The sequence below is a fragment of the Trachymyrmex cornetzi genome, unplaced genomic scaffold, assembly GCF_001594075.2.
Source record: "Trachymyrmex cornetzi isolate Tcor2-1 unplaced genomic scaffold, Tcor1.1 scaffold299, whole genome shotgun sequence".
Classification (NCBI taxonomy): domain Eukaryota; kingdom Metazoa; phylum Arthropoda; class Insecta; order Hymenoptera; family Formicidae; genus Trachymyrmex; species Trachymyrmex cornetzi.
The window spans coordinates 1,770,205-1,797,287 of NW_017297680.1; the positions used below are offsets into that span (position 1 = coordinate 1,770,205).

A 27,083-nucleotide genomic window follows, 5' to 3' on the forward strand; every position below is an offset into this window, starting at 1 on the left:
TGAATCGTTAAATGCATCGTCGGACGTTTCCACACTTATGCTAATTGGAAAGCTTCCATCGCGAGCTTTTCTCTGTCTTTCTTCAACGCGTATTCTCGACCGTTCGATTTTTCCTTTGTTCGCAGTCTCCTCGATTTCTCGATTACGCTGTTCCTCCTGTCGGTTTAAAACTCCACTCACCATAGAACCTCGCCGTCGCGTTGTCGCCGCTTGCGCGGTCATACAATTTACATCTCTGTGGCATGCATATTTTCGCGATATGTAAATCGTTTCTTCCTGTTGTTACCGTTGTGACAGCGGCGTTGTTCCACATCCGCGGCGGCGAATTTGCATAATTAAGACAACGGACGGACGAATCTTCGGAGATTTCACGTATCGACGCATCTCATTCTTTCGTCGCGACCGAAGCTCGAAGTATAAATAAAAGAGAAGAGCTCAGTGATAAAAATTTAATAGACAAATAAAACTTCGTTATCACTGGATATAGAGAAAAAGTGAGACAGCGTTGCTTTCATTTAAATTTTACGTTTGCAGTGCAGTATTCCTCAGAATAGGATATAATTGGAGATTTGATTTAATAAATTGTGTATGCATTTCTCGATAATAGAAACGATCCTATCGAAGATCCTTTGAATAAGTCTTAGCTGACTCTGCATATTCGGCAGTCAACGTTTAATAAAACTGCGATTGGTTTTCATTTCGGATTCACAATTTAGTACTCTCGAAACGATTTTTGAAAGAGAGAGAGAGACAGAGAATTGTAAGAATGGATTATAAAATTTAAGTCTAAAGCAATGTTTTTCAATCTTTCGATTTGCGGTATATTAATTAAGTAACGAGTTATTTTCTCGAAGTATATCATTAAGTTTATACGCTTCAGCGCTCAGCATAGATCTTTTATCAGATACTACTAACACGACAAAAATAAAAAGCAAAATTTCTGAAATTTTAATTCTTTTGATTGTTTTATAAATGATTTTAATGCGATGCTAATGGCTGTTCTACAATGTGCTTTTTGTTTCCTGTTTGTCCTCTTGCCTTTTTGATCAAGAAGGCAAGAGATAGATAAACAGCAAGAAACAGGAAACAAAAAACACATTGTAGAACAGCCATGATACCGATTGTTTGGTTAAAAACAAGTATAAACACAATAGCGGATTACTAATGATTTGCAAATTTAAATTTTTTGGCAATATTGACTAAGGAGGGTTATTAAGTGTGTATTTGCTGAGGAGGACTTCAAAGTGAGTTGAAACATACAAATCTAGATAATTATATTAACTTATGGAATAAAGGAATAATAAGCATCTGCATTTTATTACTATGCGTATCGTCGACGACGCTGTACTCTCTCTCTCTCTCTCTCTCTCTCTCTCTCTCTCTCTCTCTCTATCGCTCGCTCGCTCGCTCGCTCGCTCGCTCGCTCGCTCTCGCTCTCGCTCTCGCTCTCGCTCTTTGTGATCTACATTTTGTTTGAATTTGGAGGTTCGTAAGAGAGAGAAGATTACAGTTTCAAATAGTTTAAATAAGACTAAATATTGATCTTAATTTTGGTACATTTATTTTCAAGCTGCCTACTTATTTTGCTAAAGAATATTACGATTTGGAGACATGCAGTTGTACGTTAACTTTATTAATACAAACATGCAGTTGTGAGTGACTCGAGCAAAACTGCATATTACGAGGTACTCACCTCGTAATTAAAACAGGCCTATTCAATCTGAGCTCCACAGCTAAAACGCAAAGCCATTGACGCAAAAAATTCAATGTGAGTAAGATTTTAGGAATTGTAAAGTGTTGATAAGCGTCACTCAGATGCATATCAACACTTTGCAGTTTCCATCGATGGCTTTACGTTTGGTTCCGGAGTTCAAATTGTACAGGCCTGAATTAATGTGTGTGAGTTTTCGTATAAACCACAAATTTTTTTCTTCCTTTATTTTCATTAAGTTTCCTCCGCGCAACGTCGCGGAATAAAAAGTTAAGCGATCTTATGTGTTTCGATGCGATCGTAGATTGTCGGCATTTGCCGAGATTTCTTCACCGCGGACGACCAGTGACATCCCGCCTGCTTGCCTGTTTGCTTACAATATTTGCATCATGCAATCGCAGCACAGCTGTGTGTCTACATACATAATGTATCTGCTGAATTGCGTAACGAGACAGCGAAATCATCGTAAGAGAGAGGAACGATGTGTCGAACGGCGATTGGAAGGAACGGCCGAAAATGGCGGTCGTGCCGTCGTTAAATTCTAGAAACTACGGGCTCGGCCCTCGCTTCTACTACGCCGATTGGCCGATTCGTCCTTGGTTCTCGCAGGGGGTCGAAGGCATTTCCTGTCGTGCCAGAGAAGCGTCGCCATCCTGTGGTGAGCTTTCAAAGTACGGAAAGCCCCGCGCAAGCGAATTATTCACCAAACCCACCCTCCGCGCCCGACTCTTCACCCTCCTCCTCGGCTACACCCATTTCGGGGCTGAGGGGTTGGTAATTTCTGGCAGGAGCGCGATTTTATCGGCCGCGAATACGCAAGGGTTGACTCGTGAAAAAGCTCGCAGAGGGATGACGATGGCTCTGCTTGTCTCTCGAAGGAGCGTTCTATTTGTAAAATTAATAAATTTCTAACATTAGATATCTTTATTCTGCAGGTTTCTGGTTCCGTCTAAATAATTTGTCAGAATTAGACCCAATTCCACGTGAATTTGTGGTTATTTTCTTTGCCATGTATTCCAATAATGTAAAAAGGTACAGTAGAATTAATTATTTTTGTAATGGAGAAATGGTTGGAATTTATTTTACAATTGCGAAGTCGATATACAATTTTATGCCGCATTGACTCGTCTGATAATGAGATTTTCAAAAAATTTGTAAATTCTGTTGTAGATATTGAATATTGAATTTATTAAATGATAATGAAGTATCCCAGACAGCTTTGAAAAATTACAAAATAATTATTTAATATCTGCCTCCCAAATAGCTTTAAAAAATTACAGAGCGGTTATTCTCGTCAGAAGTCTTACATAATTCATGATGAAATGGTATTAAATTAACACGAGATATTCAATGTCCTTCAACTCGATGCAAAGATAATGTTGCGACTTCAAAGCACGTGGCATGAAATCAAATGCATTTTAAAAAATCGAGGTACTTTTCCCGTCTTTTAAGAGAGAAAATGATCTTTATTTAGTAAATAATTAAAAAAATAAGCTTAATTACACCATAACAGATTATCTTCACGGAAAACTCATTTTAAGCGTTAAGGAATTCTCTTGCGAGGTTGTTTACTCGTTGCTAGTGTTTTCATCATTATTCTACTATTATTTTTATTTGTAAATGCTATTGTATATACTTTGTGGACATCAATAGAAAAGCAACTAAAAAATCAATTTATACAAACAGATATTAAAAAAAAAAAAAAAGATTTGCAGAAGATAATGATCTATCGAGAAAGCTCTGTGTCACAGTAATCTGCAAATGAATTTACTTTTTAGTTCCCTTTATTATTACAATATAATTGAATAGATATGTTTCTTTTAATGTTTTTCCGTACTTGTTATTTCTTTTTATTGTCATTATTTTAAAAAACAATTTAATTTAAGTAGAAAAGACAATTTTGAGAGGAACAGCTGGAGAGAAATAATTCAATTTCCCATTTCTAATTAAATCTTAATACCGATCTATCGCATTTCATAAGTTTAAATCATCTAGGCCTATTATTATTAAGCTTTATCATTACTGCGTTCAGCAGAGAAAATTAATCAGTTAGCGTTTAATGATTCTTTAACATGATTGGTTCTTGTCTCAGTTCCTTCGCTAAATCTAAGTGTAGAAATCAATCGTATTAAAGAATCATTAAGCGCTGATTAGTTTTCTCTGCTGGACGAAGCCAATGTAATATTAACTCTAATCTTGGCTTACCTTGCCGTTTATCTTTTTCTAATTCTAAGAATCAAAAAATCATCACTACGTGCCTGACCACGTGCGCGCACGCATTCGGTAACGCAACATGTATACGCGATGACGTAACGACAGGCGTGCTAGAGAGAGAGAGAGAGAGAGAGAGAGAGAGAGAGAGAGAGAGAGAGAGAAGTACGCGATATCGAATCGAGGTAACGAGTCGACAACAACACTACGAACGTAGACGACGATGACGCTGCGGGCTGCGCTTGCGTGCGCCCTCGTTCTCTCTTCTCGTGCACACACGTACACACGCATCGGGGGGCGCGCGCGCGCGCGCCCTTTCGTCGTCTTTCATGCTCTTTGCACCCCGTAGGAATACATCTCGCGGAAACTCGCATCACCCTCGCGTGCGCGACCCGTAGATACAATCATCGGTGCTCCACCTCGTTCCATTGCGCTGTCTGCCGTCAAACAGCTGCGCGACGACCATGACTGCCGCGAGTGTGCGTCGGTCAGGCCTGTGTGTTGTCACGTGACGACGACGAACACCGTCGCGACGAAGCTTATTCTTAAGTCTCGAGGGGTGGAGACCACCCTTATCCCTCTGAGCGTCGCGAACGTAACACCGCGTCGACGTAACACCGTACACTGCATCAGAACCATTCGGGTCCACGGGACGAGATACGGGATTTATTTGGTCGAGGGCAGCGTAACGACGTAAATACACGGCGTGATCGATAAAGGAGTACGTGGAAGCCCGGAGGTTCCCGTGTTTCGCCTGTCGTTTCGTCGGCCGTTCATGAGAAAAGTGGGTCGACCTACCGCACGCTGGTGGAAGGTGAGTGTGTCTCCGTCGTTGCGTCACTGCCGCGTTATCGGCCAGAGTGGAGTCGCGTTATCGGGGAAACGGCGTAGCGGCGAGCTAAAGGTAAGCGCGAGCGTAGGCTTTGCGGTGAGAGGACTCCGCTCTTCGTATAGGTGTGTCAACGTGCGATTTCCGATTGGGTGGTGCGTGCGCGTTGCCGCAGCGAAACTCCAACAGCGCGCGCCAGTAGGGGTTGCAGCTCCATTGAAGGTAGGGTCAATTAGAATAATTACGGATTAATTCAATCGTGTGCGATGTCATCCTTCACGTTTCTCCTATTGGGATTGCGTTCAAGTATCTGGATGCACTCAGTTATTATTTTATTCTTGTTTAACGTTTAGTGAATAATAAAGATAACACCTAAATATATATATCTCTGGATGAAATTTCTTAACACGATTTAAATGAATTTCTTGGCGCGTCGTGCTTTCAAAACTCGCGAACAGCTGTCAGCAATCTTATGCTCGCTTTTATTCCTTGAGAAACATTCCGATGCCGTAAATGAGATATCTCTGTGATCGATTTCGTCAGGGATCAGCGCACGGCTGATGGTATCCGGCAGTAACTTCGGGGTAATTTCCCGACAGAAATATCCGGCGAAGATGCATTCCGCGCGATAGCGTTAGTTCAGGCGAGATTTAATCTCCGCGCTGTTTGCCACGTAATGCTATCATGTGCACGCACGTATTACTGGAAATAGAAGTACGTAATGTTAATACGTGACCTTGGCGTCCACTGTCGATGGAACAACACGCACATAGGGACGAACATAGACTTTCGTAATGGCATTTAATCAATATCGAAACGCTATTTCAAAGTCACCGCCTATACCCACGGCACATCTCCTCGGCAGTAGCGTAGAAATAACGAAGGCTGAGCGAGCTTAATTTACAATATTTACTATTTACATTTAATTTTTTATAATTTAATATTCTACGATTTAATTATTCCATAATTTAAGTATCTAAAATGTCTTTAAGTATCAATTATAATTCTTTCCCTTGTTCTAATTTTCTTTTAATACTTTTTATAGCTTAATTGGACTTTAGTGAAGTTTTTCAAATCATCATTCATAACAATAAGACAAAAGAGAGCAACAAAATGTGAAGAACGTTATATTTTGTAAATGTGATTGTTTCCGACAATGCGCATGCGCGGCGAAAAGTGTAACAAGTAGTCGAGCATTCATAACTCCAGTTCAGGCGTTTGACCGAGTTTCTATTCTTTACAACGTAGTTTTACTTTTCTCGTTTAAATAAATGTAAAATAAACAAATATTTATATAGGAATAAAATTAATAATCAATTAAACAAAATTAATGCAATATAAGATAGACCGTGATTAAATCAAATAAGTAAAGAAGGGCCAAATACGATGAAATTAAATATTTTGGTGCCTAATAATATTTTTTATATATAAATTTTTAATACATTCCAGTTATATAAACTATCGATTATTGTCGGACTTGAAACGCAATCATAAATGCTGAAATAACATATATCATAAATTAAATTATTAATTTAATAATGGCGCTACTAATAAGCATCTTAAAATAGTAAAAAACTTATTGTTTTACCAAAAATTCATTAATAATAATGCCGCTCTTTCTAGTGCTTCAATAGCCTCTTTGAAGAGTAATTATCGCTTGTAACGATTACGATTACTTCCTTCACTTCCTTGTTTCATTAATCACGGTTCTGTACAGGATTAATCGCAGGGAATTCCCCCTGCGGGCTGGTAACTAGACTGCTAGATAGTGAATAAGAAATAATTTATTATGCCGACAGAATTTGCGGTTAAAAGCCGCGATCTACGACCACATCGTACAGATGCAGATTAGAAAGCACCGATCGCGAGTGCGCTGCGCGAGGTCGTAGACGTGACTTCGAAATGACGATAACAATAGGACTCGATGCGATCTCTCGTTCCCAGAGATGTTACATGCCATCGTTAATTTCGTATCCGATCGCGATAACCTACACGCCGCACACGTGGCGGATCGTACACGCGGATAAATCAATATCTAAAGGCCATCACGTAACAAAATTTTAGTCGTAAGGCCGCAGCACAGACTTTTGCATAACGCGTAATGCATAAGAGAATCAACCAATCAGAATCCTTCCTTTCCTTCCATTTCGCGAAAAAGAGGAACTTTCAATGGTTGATTGCGATGTGCGGTGGAATAACCGCAAAGCTGTAAATAAATCGATTATTTATACATTTTAGCATGGTTGGGTAAGTTAACTTTTTTTTTTTAAAACTAAGTTTAGTTAAAGTTAACAGTCTTGAAAATTTAACTTAGTTGAGATAAAAGTTAATTCATACTGACATTAATTTGATTAAAAGTTAAGTTTGTTGAAAAAAAAGTAATTGAACAGTTAAAAGTTAAATTTATTTTAGTTCATGATTTCAAGTAAACTTTTTTTTAAATTAAATTAAAAAACTAAGTTAAAAAGTTAACTTTTTTAATTAACAAAGAGACTCACATGTAGTTTACGGATTTTGATCAACTTTTGCGTGATTATTCTGGGATATCAAAAAATAATCCCTATAAAGCAGTAAATTGCACTTCTGTATTTTTCGAGTAAACCGTGATTTTAGGTCACAACGACGGTTCGCTTTCAAACTTTTTTATTCTTTGTGTAAACGTAATTGAAATATTTGAAATTATTTAAAATTAGAAAAATACATTTCTGACGGAATGTATAAACATATAATCCGAGTATGGGATCTGTATAACGCCAACTACCCAGATGTTAACTTTCAAAAAATCAAATTAAAAATTAATAGTTATCGACAAAATATAACTATATAAAGTTACAAAGTTAAGAGTTTAAAATGTAACTGAATGAAGTTTGAAAATTAACTTTTTAACTTTTTAACTTAACTTTTAACTTTGTAATTTAGCATTATATACCTAACCTTGCATTTTAAAACATTCGATCATAATCGATCGATATGCTCGTACGATCTTACGATTACAATTAAAACGTTTTTACGTGTGATGGCTTTAAGGCCACGATTTCGCGGCCAGCTATCGAGAAAAGGATAGTCCTGTGGATGTTTGGACAAGCGGCTGTTGCGTAATCATTTATAACGCGATCGATAAACTGGTCTAGTAATTTGCGTCGCGCGACAATTTCGCGGGGCGTGTGTAAACATAATGAAAGCGTGGCGCGCGGACTCGTAAAACAAATGAGAGGGCGGCGATGTAGGTGGGGAATATATACGAAGCCGTAGCTAAATATAGAAAGAGCGCTTTTATGGTGCGCGCGATCGTGCCGCGAGGACCTGAACGATCCGACCATCCGACGCGACGCGACGGACCCCGATGGCCTTTAGGTTTACTCGATCGGAGGTTCGCTCTCATTAAGGCCAGCGCGCGAGCATCGTGCAATCAAATTCTCGATGTGATTTCGTAGCACGAGATACGGCATCGGCGCCGGCGCGATTCCGCGAAGCCCAAGTGCACGGTCCCGTTGTATTCGTGCGTGGCGGTTTTGCCAATGCGATGCGGGAATCGATTGAGGAAATAAACGAGGAGGTCTGCTGGAAATCACTGTCAATTAATAAAAATATGAAAAAATTATACACGACGTTAAAAACTGTTTATAGAATTTAAAAACATCTAGAAAATCGTCTTTTTGTAACATAATGATTTTTTTTTACAGTTATCGTATTTGACTACGCTTAAAAAATTATGACGCGTGATGAATGTATTTTAAAAATTTCTGAGACTTTTTTAGCGTATTATTTTACGTGAACTTTAAATTATAGCGTTTGGTTTAAAACGAAAATTTTTAGACGATTGTAAATTTCTACGATTAGTATTATGAACATTGTCCTAAATTGTAGATAAAAAAATTTTGACTCTTTCTCCATCAATCCTTAAAGTAAATGTTTGTTCTGTACTTTAAAGGGGATGTTTAAAATTTAGGTGTATTTTCATAGTCAATTGGGGGTTAATATTTCAATAAGTATTCACTCTTAGAACGTGAGGTGGGTAATAAAAAAAAATATCATATTTATTAAAATTGTCAAAAATCTGAAGCATTTAATTCTTTATTATCGATTACTAATGTATTGATTGATCAATGAATATTAAACCAACGATGTAATAAAATCTATTTTGCGCGAACGTCTTCACAAACCATATCAATAACTTTATCGAATAAAATAATGACATCCTTTGTCCCTCAAGCGTGATTCTACTAATGTTTCCGGCCATGAGTACGTTTCGCTCGACTGGCTGCGAAAATCGGAGAAGAAATCAGGCGACCGAGAAAGCATACTGAGTACCGACTTCAAGGGCAAATAATTTCCCTAGAAAATCAACGATGCATTCTACTAGAAAAGCCGCTTTTTGCTCCGATCTTGGTTGCTCCGTATTTGTCGAGTCAGTCCTGTTACTTTATGACGATTCAAGAGGCTTAATTTAAGCTGAAATCGATAAAAAATTTTACAATTTAAGAAGAATTGATATATTATTCCAGAGAAAAGATTTAAAAAAAAAAATTGTAAAAAGATTGCCTTATGAGTCTGAAAAGTATGGCGAATTGCTCTCAATTTTGAGCTTTCAATTTTAATCTGCAAATTTACAATTACGTGTGCATAATTATTATTAGATATCCCAGCGGCATTATATCCGACTGGTCTCGGCAAAGGAAATAAAAGTGCTCCTTTGTCTCCCTTTTTCGGACAGTCAGTCAGCCGATCGAGTTGGTCGTCGAAAGATCGAGCGGCGAGATAAGCGAATCGCCTGCTTCCCGATCCGCAACGGATGATCGGCCGGCGAGAAGTGCGTGAAAGGTAACGTGGGCGGGTGGAACTTATTGCGGTGGGTAGGCCACATCGAGAGATAGAGAGAGAGATATGACAGAGATGAACAGCGTTCCGGTCTCTCTGATCGTGCGCGTGACAAAGAGGCTGAAGAACCGTGATGGCGCAAGTGAGAGCGAGAGAGCGCGGGAGACAAACGATGAAGCGAAGCGTGAAGATGTTACGGATGAAAGAGTGAGTGAGAAAGGATGGAAAAGTAGTCCCGTGTCGGGCGTGTGACGAACGACACTTGAATGTGGTTAGGCTAAGTGTGTGCACCTGAGAGGGATAGAATGTCACACGCGGGACGTTTTACGTGCGTGTAGCGTATATGTACGAGTGTGTGAAGATGATGCGTGCGTGATTGCATGTGAAGTTCGACGATGGTTGGGGAGAAAAGGACGATGAGAAAGCACACGTGTTGTTGGGGAAGGGAGAGAACGAGGTGGCATAGAACGAGCGTAAGAAACATAGAGCGCGTTAAGCTGTAAAACGTGATGATGAAAGGGAAGAAAGAGAGAAGAAGCGAGAGGAAAAGCTGTGCTTCCGAAAGAGAAATGACATCGTACTGATGGAGTATCGATAGAATGAGAGACAGAGAGATGTCCTCACGTACGCTTATTGTAATGTTGCGTGAAAATGCGCGCATGTTGCGTGACTGTGAGCCGAAGGAGGGTTGAAATTGAATGGATAGAATCACTCATCGAATTTAGGCAGAGCTTTGCAGAGTGCGGTTCCTCGATTTTCCTCGACCGGGACCGGAATTGATGCGATGACTCCATCGCGGTATATATATATCTCTCTAGTCGAACTTTGATCTTGTGAAGCAAACTCGCACCCTTCGAGTAAATTTACACTCGAACTATAGAATCGGTCGCCTAGAACTATGATAACGCCTTTGTATAAATTTCTCGTAGAAGAGAGACTTATGCAGGGATTGAGAGATAAAATCTGATTTTTTTTTTAATATGTTATAATAAAATGCTTGAAATATTTATGACAGTAATTGAGCAATTATATTTTATTTTTGAAATATTACGGGGAAGAGAATATTTAAAAAATGGATATTTTACTCTCAATTAGAATCTGGAAATTTGTGTGGTGTTTTATACAACGTTACAATAAATAATATTACAATAAATCGAGCAAATTAGAGATCAGACACGGTTCTTATTTGTGTCTTTTATACAAAATTTTCCTTTTCTATTTATTCATACAATATACAATAATTGATCAACGTTTCGGCTGCTCTTTACAGCCATCTTCAGAGTAATCCAACATAAATCTATAAGTCCAATTATTCTCGATAAATAAATAAATAAATGCCAGTGCATTTCCAAAAAATCTTGAGTGATTTCTTATTGAATTATGAGCACAGCTCTTCTTAATCACTGTCAAAATTGTTAAGTACGGTTTTTAGAAATTGCTCCTCCACTCCGTTATAAAAATTTTCAGTGAAAATTATATAATTCTAAGATAGTCGTTAGACACGTGCCCACGTCAGCGTCAGAAATACTGAAGATGACTGTAAAGAGCAGCCGAAACGTCGATCAATTATTGTATGAATAAATAGAAAAGGAAAATTTTTATATAAAAGACAAATAATCATGTATTAGCTCTAATTTGTCCGATTTATTGTAATATTATTTTGATTATCGAAAGCTCTATGAAAAATTATTTTACTGTCATTTCAATAAATCTCTCATTAGGACTAACAGAGGCAAATTATTTTTGACAACTTACATAAGCGTAGACTACAACGAACTATTTTAATTGTTTATTTTAATTCCTTTACTTTTATGGCTACGAATTATTGATAAATTATTTATACTGCATACTGAAGATGGCCTGATATGGGCTGAAACGTTTATGATTATGTATTGTTAACGTAAGAATTTTAAATATGTGACGTTCGCAAAAAACATTCTGCGTGTAACTGTATGCTTCTTGTATTATTTTTGGAAGAGAATATTTTTTCAATTTGTGCACAGTTTTACATTATAATTTCTTATAACGCCGTTTATCTTTATTCATTAATTCAATAGAATATACTAACGGATAGCATTTTGTTGTTTGCAGTTATCTAATGAGAGACGTGTTTAGAAGAGCACGATGAGAGGTGGTGCTGGTGATCGTGATGGTCCAAACACAATTACTGTTCCCGCTTCGGCGTCAGTTAATGTAAGTACATGTATCCTTAATGTACAGTGTCTTGCGCAATTGAATAAGTATTACAAATATAAGAAATTCATGAAAAGTCCACTATTTTACGAATATTTGGATTTTTAAATGATATAAAAATTGTAAAGATTTGTTTTGATATTATGTATTAAAACTTTTTCAAATGTTTTTTTTTTACTGTATCAAAAGCTTGAAAATTTTAAAACACTTGATCCAGTTTGTAACTGTGAATTTATTCTTGGGAGAATCGATCGACCACGCGAGGTGCCGAGGTGTCGTGGTATCGCGACGGTGCTTTCGCAACCCAATTATCGCTGCCGACTTTATCACCGGTATATGGGCAACCGTCAGTTGAGTAATGAGCGTGGAGAACCGGTGCAACAAGTATCCCAAGAGTCCGGTAGTCGTACACAGGTCACCATCGATCGTGTTCGATTAATCGTCTGGCTCGATCAATAGTGCACTTCTAAAGCTGTAATTTCCATCTCCTTTTTTTGCTTCATCGGTTCTTGCTCTTTATACACATCGAAACAGACTATTTCGTATCTCGGTCATCCATTAACAGAATTGCTTTTCCGAATCGATATCTACGCGCACAAATGCGTTTATTCTAATACTATTGATAATACTGTTAAATAAAAAATAACTATAATTTCTGATCGAAACAAAAGTAGTCTTTCTTTTTTTTAGATCTTTGAACGCTGAATACGAATCCAGTTTTCAAAATTGTGACGTGAGAAAGCAATTTGGAAACTGGATTTGTATTCAGCATCTCCAAAAAATTCCAAAAAACTACGGAAAATGATTAATCTCGTTTTCGTGTTTTTTTTTCCAACAGTATAATTTATAAATTCAATTGTTATAGGCTTTAATATTCTTACTTGTGCATTTATATATACGGTGTTTTTTTTTTCCAACAGTATAATTTATAAATTCAATTGTTATAGGCTTTAATATTCTTACTTGTGCATTTATATATACGGTCTTAATAAATCATTTATTATAATTTATAAATATATTTTTTATATGGTAACGTATTATTGCATATATGAAGGCAAATCTGTTTGGTGTTTAAACTGATTTCGCACAATAAAAGTTGCACGTCACGTGACTCAGGGATGGGATTAATGAAGGGCGGTCTAACATTGGGGTAAAGTGAAATGGAAGGCAATTATTTCGGAAGGGAAGCGATGTTGGGACAATGCGGGTATTCATTACCATAACATTCCAGTTACTTTATCCCATCATACTGTTACGTGATTTAACTGTAGCATAAAGTATAAATTAATTCAAATTACGAAATCAGTGCACAACTCCACAACATCAATATTATACATATAGAAAGTAAGAGGGAAAAAGGGATCGGGAAAAATAGGGGAAAAATTTTGTACATGGGGTACATATACAAAATATGTACGATTTTATATATAGAATAAAATAAAGAACACACAGAGAATGACAAAATATATTTTTACTTTCATATAAAATATATCGCAATATAAAATAATTAAGGAGATGTTAAATTCATGATGCTAATCGAAATACGAGAACTAATGTAACGATGATAATAGTAAACTACTGCTTCGCTATCATTTGTACGTGCTATCGATAAAGGCCATTAAGGCGCGCGACGTGAAGAATCGAAGTAGTCAGACGTCGCTAAAGTAACCTTCATGGAGTGTATCCGCTAAAATATTCAGCGGGGAGCTGGCTACCCGGGAGATTATATCGGACTTCTTCGGTGCCTCTTCGCAGGGAACAGTGCGAACCATAAATCATGTATGCCAGTTGCTTTCCACCATGTAAATTTATCGATTCCACGCGAGCCCTTTCAATTTCAAGAGACGTTGCCGACGTTATGACTAAGACGTCATGAACACGTTTACGAGTCTTTTACCTTATTGTACTTTGAATATGTCAAATACTTCAACGAGTTAAAAGTTGTCACATGACAATTTTCGTCTGTGATTGACTCCACGACGTTATACGAGAGTTAGTGAGGGGATTCGTGACTCCATAAAGGGTTCAGGTACCCATCTTCATGTCGTTTTATGATCGCACGCGACCATGTAGTGATCTAGCCTCTATATCGGAGCTGTCGGGGACTAACTACTAATTGGCTTTAAGTACTACACAAGGCCGTGACGTTACGGCACGTTCTTCGGAGATGGAGATGTCGGTCGATCGAAGGACAGTTATTTCAGCATTCGCTGCGCGGCAATGGCATTTACGGAGAGCATCCACCGAACTGGTTTCTCCGGTAGGCTTCGATAATGCGACAAGCGGCACTCGTTTCGCGGAAAGTTACTGTAGGTAGAAAGACCGCGAACGATTTCTTCGCGACCTGTACACGACACTCGAAAACGATCAAAGGGATTGTAATCACAGTAAAATAGCGAATTGGATTTTCTCGATCAGCCGTTTGAAGAACTTTTGTGAGAATTGAATACTCTCTCTCTCTCTCTCTATTAGGGGGGGGGGGGAAAAAAAAACTAAATATTATTCCTATTCCTTAAAGTTGTACATTAATTAATTAATTGGTAAATTTTAGGCATTAATGATAATGTGACTTTTTTCTGTGAATTAAATATATTTTTTTTACAAATAATTTATTAAAAATAAAATAAATTAATAAATTTTATGTTTAAACTACATATTTATGTTAGTCAGTGACGTTAAACACATTCAGAAATGTTCAAAGATGTTTTTGCGTTTTATGATTCGCAGTTTTTGACAACCGAGGATAGCATGAGCGACGACGTATTCGAAATGGACGACGATCGCTCTTCCACTGTCACGAATGTCATTTCCGGAGGCCTCACGCCCGCAACTGTAGAGCGATCCTTCGAGAAGACACCCTCACCTACCGGATACCGCGATTATAAGCCACCTGCCGAGGTACTGAGTAACAATTACAGCACGACTTTTAAGACAACGAGCGACTTCGATAGCGTAAGAAGCGCTTTGAAGAAGGATCAGGAGAGAGATGATAATTTTGCGCACAAGGTACGTCGCTTACCTACTCTTTAAACCTTTTAAAGTAAATCTCACTTCGAAGAATGAAATCTCATTCTTAGACCGGTATTCATAGTCTGTTCTTATTTCAGGACCGTCTTAAGTAACGTCTTAAGACGCTAATGCGGCTCTCTAATTGGTTCGTGACACCTCAATGCTGAACTGAAAACGATTTTGAATAAGATAAGAACTGACTATGAATACCGGCCTTAAAGATGGAAAATTGAGCAACTCTTTATCAAGACTGGCTCAATTTTCACTCTTTAGAGTGAGATTCCACTCCAAAGACTTTATTGTTAGCATTTTTCATTCTTTTGTGTATTAATTCAAAGAGAATGACTTTCAACTACAAATATATTAAATAAGAAGCTCCTTGTCTTTTTACGAAATTTCTTTCGTGATAAATCATATCTTGAGTTGGTACCAAATACGCGCAATTCGGCAGCAAACCAACTCGTCGTCGATCAAGATTGGCTTAATTTTCACTCTTTAGAGTGAGATTCCACTCCAAAGACTTTAAAGAGTATTATTGTTAGCATTCTTCATTCTTTTGTGTATTAATTCAAAGAGAATGACTTTCAACTACAAATATATTAAATAAGAAGCTCCTCGTCTTTTTACGAAGTTTCTTTCATGATGAATCATATCTTGAGTTGATACCAAATACGCGCAATTCGGCAGCAAAGCAACTCGTCGTCGATCGGTAGATCACCACGCTTCCGAGATGCAATGGGATTAACCTTGCCTTCCGTGCCAAGGACAAGCCTGAAGCCGTCCTCCTCTCCCTCGGCAAACCCGTGGAATAATGATCGGGAATGCCAGAGGTCCGTGGTGTAGCCGTGGTACGGCCCCCGAGACGATTCCCCCGTCCTTCATTTTGCGTCTTCGTTCTCTTCTTCGCTCCTGTTCGCTCCTCGCGGCTTCTCTCTCCCGGTCTCTTCCGTCTTTTTCTTCGCTTCATCACGTCCTTCTCTTTGCCTCGTTCGCGAGCGTGCGAGCGCGTCGCGAGCTTCCAGCTCGTAAGATTCCTCTGTCTTCGCCGCCTTCTTATCTGCTCCTTCGTCGTCTTCATTCGCATCCGGTGGAACGCGATTAGCGGATAACGCGCGTTAGATAACACCTGTAGCGTCTTAAGCTTTGTCTTATAGATCTGATCGTCCACGAAAACAATTATTTTTCTCAATTATGGATATATTTCTACATATTCAATTTTACTATTCTTTAAAGCTACAGTCTTCGGATATATTTAACAATTTTTCCTTTCGCCTAATTTTCATATATGAACGATATATGCGAATGCAAGTGTGAAGTTAAACGGAACGCAATAACTGCGCGATAACAAGGGAACATATCAATATACATCGTGGTAAAGAAAAAGGCAAATGTTAAACATATTTCTAATATATTATAATAGTAAATTCTTAATTATCTTGACAATTGTAACACCAAGATGCTTAATATTTTGAATGGCTAATTTGGATCGTCCTTGACAATCCTTATTGATAATTAATAATTGTATGCGATGTATCACATAATACAGGACCAATATTTTGCCAGAGACAAACTCTAGATCTATGGGGTCTGAATTCTCGATCAGTTTCAGCTCAGATCGACCGGGAGCGATAACGCTTCGAGCGCTAAATATAGGACGCGATCGGGGCCTCCGTTGCACTTTTCCGCGCGTGACATTTAATTTTATGCTTCGAGCCGTATGCGAGAGTCAACGCGCAATAAAGTAGAACCCAGAAGCCATCGAGCATTTTTTTTCCCGGTCGTCCCGCTGCAATTAAGGAGAGGGTTCTCTCTTCGTGACTACTCAACGTGGGACGGAGGAGCGGCGGGAGGGGAAGCCAGAGAGGGGCGGCGGGCTTGAATAAGCTACTACACAGGGGGACCAAGTAAAACCGGTAGGGGGTCTACCATCTCTCGAGCCGGTTCTTGCCTTGCACTTTCTTCGGCCGTCCGGGCACCTCGTCAGTACTCACTTCGTACCGCCTATAAAGGATAATTGAAGACCCCGCGCAGCAACCAACTTGATTTTTGCAGATTCTCTCTGAGAAGGGGAAGATAAATATCGTATTAAGGGAAGAGAACTGCGTAGCCTTTCTCCTCTTTTCCCACCCACGTGCCTTTCATCTTGTTCTGCGTTCAACGGCCTCGATTATACTACTCAACCGCGCACGTTCTGATAAGTCCGACAGAGACGTATTGTTTAGTGAAAATTTTGCATATATATATATATATATATACTCTCTCGTATATATTCGGACAGTTTCCATGATACATGCGAAAATTTGAACCGTCAGTCTCAAATGATTGGTGGAGTCGGGATTGATTTTCCGAGACTCGCTGGCGAGATGCGTGCATTTTTTTTTTCCTCTCTTTTTACAATACAGCATGCACGCTCGGTTGAAACTCGGCTAGACAACGCACCGCACACTGACCTCAACGGCGGTTGTGCATCTGGCGGGCTCGCGCAGTCGCATACCAATTGAGTTAGCGGCCGTGTGGTAATGCAGAAAGACGGCGGGAGGACGAAGCGGTGAGACCAACAGCGATGTACACGTAGACATCGAAGCATTCCGTTCGTGGGGTGAGCTATCTCGTCAGTCGATTTCCGGTTTTACTCTTGGTCCATGATTCTCCGTGATGTCGCCAATGAAAAAGTGCAAAATCGTTTTTTTTTTTTTTTTAAATCGAGAGGCTCATCCGCACAATTTTCTGTTCGAAGATAAAATCGCATCTTGAATTTTATCAAATAAGAAAAAGAATTTTATTTTTAATCGAAACGAATTTTGCAAATGTTTTTAACGCTATAAATATGTTTTTAATTCTTAGGTTCGCCAATTCGGTTTGCCGAACTTGAAACGCAATCGTAAACTGAAGTTGGAAATAACATCACTTACATTGATCGTCAATTTTAATAATGGTGTTCTTAAAGAACTTATTGTAAAAAATATTACCTCAACGAGATTATTGAAATTTCGCTTAAATTTAACGAAAATATGGAATTGATTTTATTTGTGTAAGATGATGCAGTCTTTTAGACAGTCTCGAAAAACTCACAAAAGAGTTTTTATCCAAGAACGCGCATATTTTTTTATTAGTGTTGTTAATACGCTGTTGAGAGCGAGACGTACGACAAAAATGACAGTGGAAAGAGGAGAATGAAGCGGCTACGACCACATCCACCGCGAGAAATTGCAACGTCCTTCGCGGTTTTACGGTTGCCGCAAGGGAGATGAGCGATCTTTCCGCGTATGGAACCGCGTTTGCTCGTTAGATCTCGTGTTGGTCGTGACGATCGTACGTATTGCGTCCCGGAAACGGCGCGACGGATTCCTCGATAAGAGGACTCACGCTTGTAGATACAACCGCGATTATAGTAATCCAGAGACGATGACCTCGATGATAATACGATATAATAAAATTTCTTGTAAGTGTCATTTGATTCATACTTGGAATCTTCGGAATGTTTATCAGAAAATTGTACGTTTTTCTAAGATATTGATAATACTTTTTATCGGAGAATATGACTATAATGGATGACTTTTTGGTTGACAAAGATGTATAAGGAAAATGTGAACAGTGAAATGGAATTTCGTTTAAACAAGAAATATATTGAGCAAACATGATTAGTTTCGTTTCGTAAGAACGTCAAATTGAGTCGTGGAAAATGTTGCACGGAGAGAACTTTGTTTTAAAATTTACCCCGAAAATATATGATAGTGTGGTACAATACAATATTTTAAAGATTTTTATCATGCACTTCAGTAAAATTAATTAAACTTATCTTATACTTTATTGTAATTTTATTAATGAATGAGAGAGATTTACATTAAAATTTTTTGAAATAATACAATGTTGTCACACGACTATCATATTTTCAGGGTAAACTCTAAGAAAAAATTCTCTCCTTGTGCTTGTATTCGTTATTGTCTTTTGTTTTTTTACATTTTTTGTGCAATAATTTTAAAAATTAATTCTTTGATACAGAATTATTTAATAAATAGAAAATAGAATAATTTATTATTTCACATACATTGCTAAGAAGGAACTTGGTAAGAAAGAATTATGATATCGTTTTACTCACACGCATTTATATCTTATAAATTAATGGCTAAACTGTGCAGAACAAAGACTGGAATATCTTCTATTATCGCTCACTGATTTTCTTTGTTTGCAGAACTGCAACTGTAATAAATTTTGAAAAAGAACTCGGATAAAAGTAACTCTGAATTTTTAATTGGTAGCTTTAAAATTTCTCTAAAAATTGCCTAGAAAGATAAAAAGTTTCTTTGAAAATATATTGGAAGAAAATTATATAAAAGTAAATCCCGCAAGGTTTCTAAAAAAAGTTTCTCTTTTGCATCCACAAAAGTTAAAATAAGATAAACATTTTACAGGAAGTAGATTTGCAGCAGTAAACTTTCTTGGAAAAAGTACAGTAAGCGTTCAATTGTTACATTTTTATCGGTGAATATTGGAAATATTGAATGAATTTTAGGCAAATTAATATTCAACGTTCCGACTGGGTTTACTGAGCCGCGAAGCTTGGTAATTGATAAATTATTCGAGAAGAATTGCGCAGACTACACAAGAAATAATAAACATATTCATGACACGTCCTACCATAATCGTAACCATAACAGTGGATTTGTTTACGACAAATATTTCCTGTAGTTTTGAATAAAAGAATCAAATTACCATTTCTCTCTCTCGTCAATTCATAGAAAATAAACATCGCTCCTGTTTTTGATCTTGTCTTCAAAGAGAGGACAAATTAGCTCTTTAATAGTGCGCGCATGTTTAATGTAATTTCAAACTTTGTAAATCGCGTCTCCCTACTTCTTTCTCTTTCCTTTGATGGCGTCGAGTTTGTTTCATTTGCAAGAAACGCGCGTGGCGGTATTTTCGATCGCACTCGGACTTGAAGTTCATTTTGTGCTTGACTGATTCAATCCCGTTCGGTAATAATCTAACCACCCGCAGCTGTTGCACCGAAGAACAGCGAGCCTCTATTAAACAAGCGCTCGACGACCGCGACGATGCGGCTCGAGTTATTTTTATCGCGCATGGCGTTGTCTACTCGTGAGATTTCTCGCCGACGAAGGAGGAAGAGGAACTTGCGTCGCCAGCACCTGGTACTGTTATATACGAGGCGCTATGTAATATTTGAAGGGGTAAAATAAAACGAGAAATTGTCCTCTTTCTCTACTATAGCGACTTGGCAAGAATTATGTCACAAACATGATGCCCGTACGCTGAACGAAGATGTAGTTGCTGTAACAATTTTTTAAGAACAGAATTTTTCTTAAAATATTAATTATTAATGAATTTGAGAGAAAGGAATGAAACTCGACTAGGCAATTTTGGTATAACACCAAAATTTTTAACCCCAATGGACTCTGTATCTATATTTGCTGATTCTTTGTTCGCTCTTATCTTTTCTCTTTCTTATTACGTTTTATTTGAAAGAGAATGCGATGGCTGGAAACAATTAGATATAGATACAAAGAATCTATTCGGGTTAAGAATTTTATGGCATTATACCAGAGAAGTAATTCTTATTTTTTAAAAAGTGCAAGAACTTAAGAATCTTAAAATAAAATTACGACTTGTATAAATTGCAAGATGAAAGTCGCTCGTTGCTCCGAAAGCTTTCGTTATTTGAGAAAAGATTTGAAGGTATAAATACTAAAGGTTTCATGTTTCGAAATAAAGATTACAAATTGTAGAGGTGAAATGTTATACTATGCAATAATGAGAAACTCTACAACGAAACGTACATCGACGAAACATGCAGCATGTAAAAGAATGCGTGACGAACAATGCACGGTTCTCATAAAAATTATTTTTGTGACGGTATTCATAATATCGTTGTATCAAATCTCAATCTTTCTGTTACGCGTGTACATTCAGAAGGATACTCAATGATTTTCTTAATTGTGTAAAAAAAAATTAAAATTGTGTGTTTCTCGGATCCGGTTTTTCATGTTGCGGTTCTAACTTGCGGTTAGATTTAGCTCGATAATAAAAGTTGTATTTTTCTAGTTATGGTTAATCACTACACTGATCGTTTTATAATAGTAAAATATGAGTATTCTATAGATCTATCAGTTTAGAGATTAATAATAACTAAAGAAAAAACACAATTTTTATATTATCGTCAAATTAAAGTGAAATTAAATCTAAACCACAAGGTAATTGCAAATGGAAATCTGAACCTTGGAAAAAAAAGAAAATTCCGCAGTACGAGAATTATCGTTCTTTAATTTTTATGAAAGAGAAATGATATACTCGAATGGCAAATGATATCGCAAAATTTGAATTATGATAGACGTATATATGTGTAACATATATGTGCGTATATACGTGCAGCGATGCGTGCACATTGCCTCCCGTCACGTTGCGACGTCACCGAGCACCACCAAGCGATTGCACGTGCACTCGCAAATAGCTCGATTCATTGCGGTGTACTCTGAAACCGATCCACGATCACGCAGCTCGTATTCGTAATCGCAAAATACCGTTGAGGCTTTTAATACCGTAACCAGGCACCGAGTTTGCACCGAGCTTGCACGTGGATAAACTGCGTGCGAAATCGCTTTGACAGCGGACGCCACGTGATCGATCACATTTTCACATTCGAATCGACACAACTCTTCGCTTTTCCTCCATATAGCGGAGAGTTAATACGTCCATGCATCGGATTTAGGAAATCTAAAGATATTTCTTGAAGGAATTTTTCTATTTATGATTCTCTCATAAAAATAGAAAAGTATTTATAGATATTGGTTTTCTATTTATGAGAATCATAAAATTTGAAAAATTCTTACAGTACGTGAAGTGCACACCATGTGTCTAAATGTCTGAAAAGCAAAACACCATGTTTTATCAACGTTTCGCGATCGAGGGAAAAAAAAGTTCGCGACTTGCGATTTTAATAATGGATTTATTTAACTGCTAAATAAATTTAATTACAATTGATTTGTCTTTAATTAAAAAATTATCATTCGGCTTTTAAATTCAAATGAGGAATACATTTAAATATATTCATTTTATATTTACATGCCATTGCACACTATATTAACGCTATATTATATTGATTATCTAGTTGAACTGCATTGCTACGTGGTGCATTGATGCTCAAGGCAAAACGCGAATCGCACACTTCGGGCAACCCACGCGCTCGCGTTTATCGGTCGTATCGCCGCACGAATCGTCGTCTCCTCTGTTTCATCCGTGCGTTTCTCCTTCTGCCTCGTCAATGATTAGCATACGAATGTACACGACCTTGTCGCGCCATTGGACGTCGAGACTACACGAAAAGCGGCATTATGCGCGGCGCTGCCGTGTCTAAAAGCCGCTGGATATGAAAATGCGAATGATCCGAGTCTTCAAGAAAGAAACTTTAGGCTCGCGCATGGAAATACCATGGTAATAGAAAAATTATGGTAATACTACATCGTATATCGATGAGGTTATATTTAGCTCCGAAAAAAAAGTTCTACTAGAATTTTAAATATGTATTACACATTTTTTTTAACGAAATGAGAAACTTATGAAAAAATTGCATACAATTTTTAATACTGATTTTGATACAGATTTTCCTATATTGTGTTTTAAAGTAAATACAAAAAATTTGGCTGACTGACGGTTTAGAATCTGAATAAAAAATTATTTCGATAGAAATGTGACATGTTTTTAAAAAACAATTAAGATAAAATGAGAACATTTTCGTTTATACGATAAAATTGCATTGTTAAATATAAATATTGATCTTATTGAACTGTTTCATACCTATGTAACATTCATTTATATACATATATATGATAAGTATTCAATTCCAGTCATTTCTCGCAAACATTATACACCTAATACGTCTTTAAGAAATTTTTATTATTTATTTTATCGATGTAATATCGATATAGTAAAATTTCTCAGATAAGGATTATATCATTACTTTTTTTTATAATTTTCTAAACATTCATATATATGAAAAGGATATTTTCTTTCTTTTTCTCTTAAATTTCGTCGCGAATATGCTGCTTGCCGTATAAATACGGTATCGAGTATTCTTTCGAATCTATGACTTCTTCGTGTTTTCTTTCATGGTACATTTCGCAGAGCCAGAATGTGAAACATAAAATCATTCTGCAACTGGAATTCCCGCATTTCGCGTTCAGCCTTCTTTTGTTCCTTCTTGTGTTCTCTAAATTTCCGTCGTGAGCATTTCCTTCACGGCAGGGTTTCCGGTCGTCGCGCAAACTGTGCAAGAAATCTTGCCAACAGATCTTTATCCGTTGACAAGTCCCCCGATCCATTTATCGGATGAAGAAGACTTCGTGTTCCGCAGCTTTTGCACGAACGGTGTATGTGAAAATTTCCCCAGTAAAATATTGTCACGCTGAAATATGCGTGGGATGACTTTTTCTTTCCACATTTATTTGTCCATTTAATGTCCACATTCTTTTAAAGAGCGGTGCTTATCGAGCACCGCTAACGCCTTTTTCCAGCACCGCGCAATATTTGTTCCACGTTTTTTTCCTCTTTTTTTTACGAGTGCGTCGCCGTTAAATACGTAACGCGATATCTCATGCGTTCTCGAACGCAACTGCTGCTGCTGCACACGCATATATACACGCACACGCGCACACACCGCGATCGCACGTGCACGCATTTAAACGCACGCGAACGTTTCATGCAAATCGCAACGTGACCCGTATGCCGTACTATGGCGTTAATGAGCAACTCCTTTTCAATTGCTACGATTCTTTGAACCAGCATCGCGTTTCTAAAACAAAATAAAAGTTCTTCCAATTTAACACATGCTGAAAGAGAGCGATTTTGCTGAAGAATCTAAAAATTTGGCTAGATACAGATCTGAAAATTTATTGGACCATCAAAATAATTTTGCAGGAATCTTAAGCATGATGAGCAATGCTGCAAAATGTTTCGATATTCTAGCAACCAGTTCTATCTAAAATTGTTTCAATGGTCCAGCAAAATTATTTTTCAAATCTGTATCTAGCTGAACTTTTTAATTCTTCAGTAAAATTGCTCTTTTAGTGCATGGAATTTTTTATTGTATAATTATAACACATCTTTTTTTTATAACGGTATTCTAGAAAAGAAGATATTCGTTATATAATTATATCTTTTTTATAACAGTATTTTAGAAAAGAATTCAGAAATTAAAAGCATAATGATATATTCTTTAACAAAAAAGTAACGCACAGGTCTTGAACTTTTTTGTTAAAGAATGTAATTATGTCTTTTTTATGATAAAAATCTGCAAAAGCGTATGTCTGTCCTTCTATATTACGTGAAAATACTTTTTACTGAGCGAATAACACGATATGAAGCACGTGTATGCGCGTATGAAAACGCTTGGTCAAGGGTCACAGGTCCTTCACTTCATCGAAAACTGTGCAGGAAGGACTCGTTCTGCAGGATCCGAGTAATATCGACGATCACGACGGGACTGCGAATCCTACAACATTCTCGTTCGTAAATCTTTACGGCTTGTCTTCATGGTACGTCGGTTTTACGATCGCACTTTTATGACGGCTTCGTAACCGATCGCGTACACCGACCAGCTTTACACTTCCGTCGCGGTTACGAGCTGTTCCGAGATATACTCGACCAAGGGCCCGTAGGTATTATTAATAATTGACAGCCTGCGCTCTCACCGGAAGGACTTATAGACTTAAAAGGGATTAGCCGATGATTATGTCGATATTTTAACTTGCGATCTTAATTATACACGGTGAAAATCATTTTGTATTCGTGTTAAAACCGTTTTTTGTTAAAATTTCTGCGTTAAATTTTTAACACGTTTGATCATTAATGTGATCGTATTATTAGAATATTTTATGTTAAATTGACATTTATTTTTTATAATTTAACATATATTTTAATATATTATACATGTTAATTTTATTAACGAATGTACTTTCATAATTTGTTTCCAAATTATGTATTTAATTTTTTTTTTACATAATATTTGTATTATTGTCTGTATATATTCAATTTGTGTTATATAAGCACAAAAGTGTGTAGAGGGTGAATCGTTTGGTTATGTAAAGTTTGTTAAATATAACACGTTCTTTAATATTTATATAATCATAAATCGCGACATGAATTATGTATTAATTCGTTTTTTAAATAAATAATCATTACCAATAAGATAAGGGACAGAAAATCTTTGATTTTGGCTTTGATGAATTCTATTAGTGCGATACAGATAAATTTTCAAGTGCGATAAAGTAATTATATATATATTTATCTAATCTGAAAAGCACGACCGTAAATCGTCATTGATTGATGAGTTGCGAAGAAACAATGATCGCGACTGATTGCATGAGACCGTTAATCGATAGCGTTCCACGGTGGTTACAAGAAACGCGTTTATTGCAAGAAGTGAACGGCAGCCAGACTTTATGGTCGTTGATAAATTCGCCGTCATCGATAAAGATAGATGAAGTCTTTGTGATCTCATATTCTTGTCTGAAGAACTAAACTCGCCTGATCTCGTTTGCATAGAAATTTTCATATCATCGACACGCTATATGTAACGATAAAATGTTATAAAAATTATCAGATACCTTTAGGATTCTTTAATTTTAATTTTTAATTTATTTTTTTGATGAAATCGATGAAACGTGTTTCCATATAATTATATTAATTAAAAATACAAATTTTTTTAACGAATCAAATTTCAGAAGAGAAAATACACGTGACAATAGATTTACGATATTATCATTAATTATATATAATGTTTAATAATCTCTTTGATTTTCCAATTATCGTCTAATTAATTTGTCTCAATTATTGTCTGTGTAATTTTCGATACGTCAAGTTATATAAAATAAACACTTAGCTTATTATAATGATCTTCAAAGAGAGTGAAAAAATATTACAATAATTTTATTAACGAGTCATATAAGATTTTACTACACCATTTACTAGTTTATACCCTATATAAATTTAATTTTCAAGAGTTTTATGAGAAAAATAATTTTCCGGCCATCCAATTCATGATATAATAATCTTTAAAAAGCGTTTTCACGCAGCGCAATTGTCGCACACCGAAATCCTCTCTGGCTCGCAGTGAGCTTTTAACGTTCGCTCACCCACCGTGATTACTGGCAATTAATTGGAAACGCGCGGCGGTACAACCATCTACAAAGACACAACGGGGTTCCACCGAGGGTGGAGAAAATGGGGAGAACACAGAGGTAGATTACAACAGTAGAGAGAGAAAGGGGAAGAAGAGAAAAAGAGAGAAAAAACGAGAGTAGGGGAATCACGCAGGAAGAAGCGAGAGAGAGAGAGAGAGAGAGAGAGTGAGATGGGATAGGGAGGGCAGTGAATTAAGTTTCTCCGCCCCTGAGGCCGACACATTCGCTGACACTCGTCACGACCATCCCCTGAGGGTACCGCGAATCTTTCAATGGAAATTCTGTCGCGAAGGGGACGCCGCACCGCCTCGAGGTGCCCGAGGATTATAAATCTACGGTGACACGATATAGAATCTTCTCGACAGCCCGAAAAAGCCCATTTGAAGAGCGAGATTCTAAGAATCAGCTCGAATCGAAGTATTGTAAGCATCTCGTTCGCAGCTTTTAGGGACTCTTCGAATTTCTTATTCGTTACTCCTCTGCATACATTTATCATTCGCGCGTGATTGCACACCCTATGCGTGATTGCACCTTTTTCTGAATACTAATCGCAACTTTTCGCGATAAATTCCTTTGACATAGTTTCCGATAAGACAAGAAATGAAAAAACTTTTTCTGCTATAGTAAGTTGAATATTGAGATCGTGTTATTCGTTTGTGTCTCGTATTTAATCTTTGTTTCTTGTTTTCATAAAACAACATAAAAATAGTCGTAGTTGTATTAATTATGAGTTCAATCTTTCTTTTTTACACACGTAAGACTCTTACGGTTCTAATAATTTTATAATCCTTAAATCCGGATCTACAATACGTATTTTAAGCCTTAATCCGTAAGAAATTGATCAATTACAGTCGAATGCGAGGAGAATAATTGACTATGACTCGTCCATTTCTTATGGCTTAAGGTTTAAAAACTTATTGTAGATCCGGGCTAAGATATTTAGTTGAATGTCATGCTTTACATTGTAATACTTTGACCGTGTATCTATCAATACTGAAATCTATATTATATTATGGAAAAAATAGTTTTGCTGAAGTATTTAAACTTTTAGCTAAGTACAAATCTGAACATAATTTTATTGGACTATTAAAATAATGATATGTATAGGACACTCAAATTG

General features: G+C 37.1%; 1 protein-coding gene across 1 annotated transcript in view; it reads left to right on the forward strand.

Annotated features, from left to right (window-relative positions):
- The first annotated feature begins 4,391 nt into the window (after positions 1-4,391).
- The window catches only part of LOC108762451 (ras-related protein Rab-37), an 88,604-nt gene continuing 65,912 nt past the window's right edge, over positions 4,392-27,083 (forward strand). Inside the window, exons 1-3 of the mRNA XM_018509461.1 lie at positions 4,392-4,736; positions 11,661-11,762; positions 14,490-14,768. Coding sequence (XP_018364963.1) covers positions 11,694-11,762; positions 14,490-14,768 — 348 coding nt within the window. The 5' untranslated portion in view covers positions 4,392-4,736; positions 11,661-11,693. The remainder of the gene's footprint in view (positions 4,737-11,660; positions 11,763-14,489; positions 14,769-27,083) is intronic.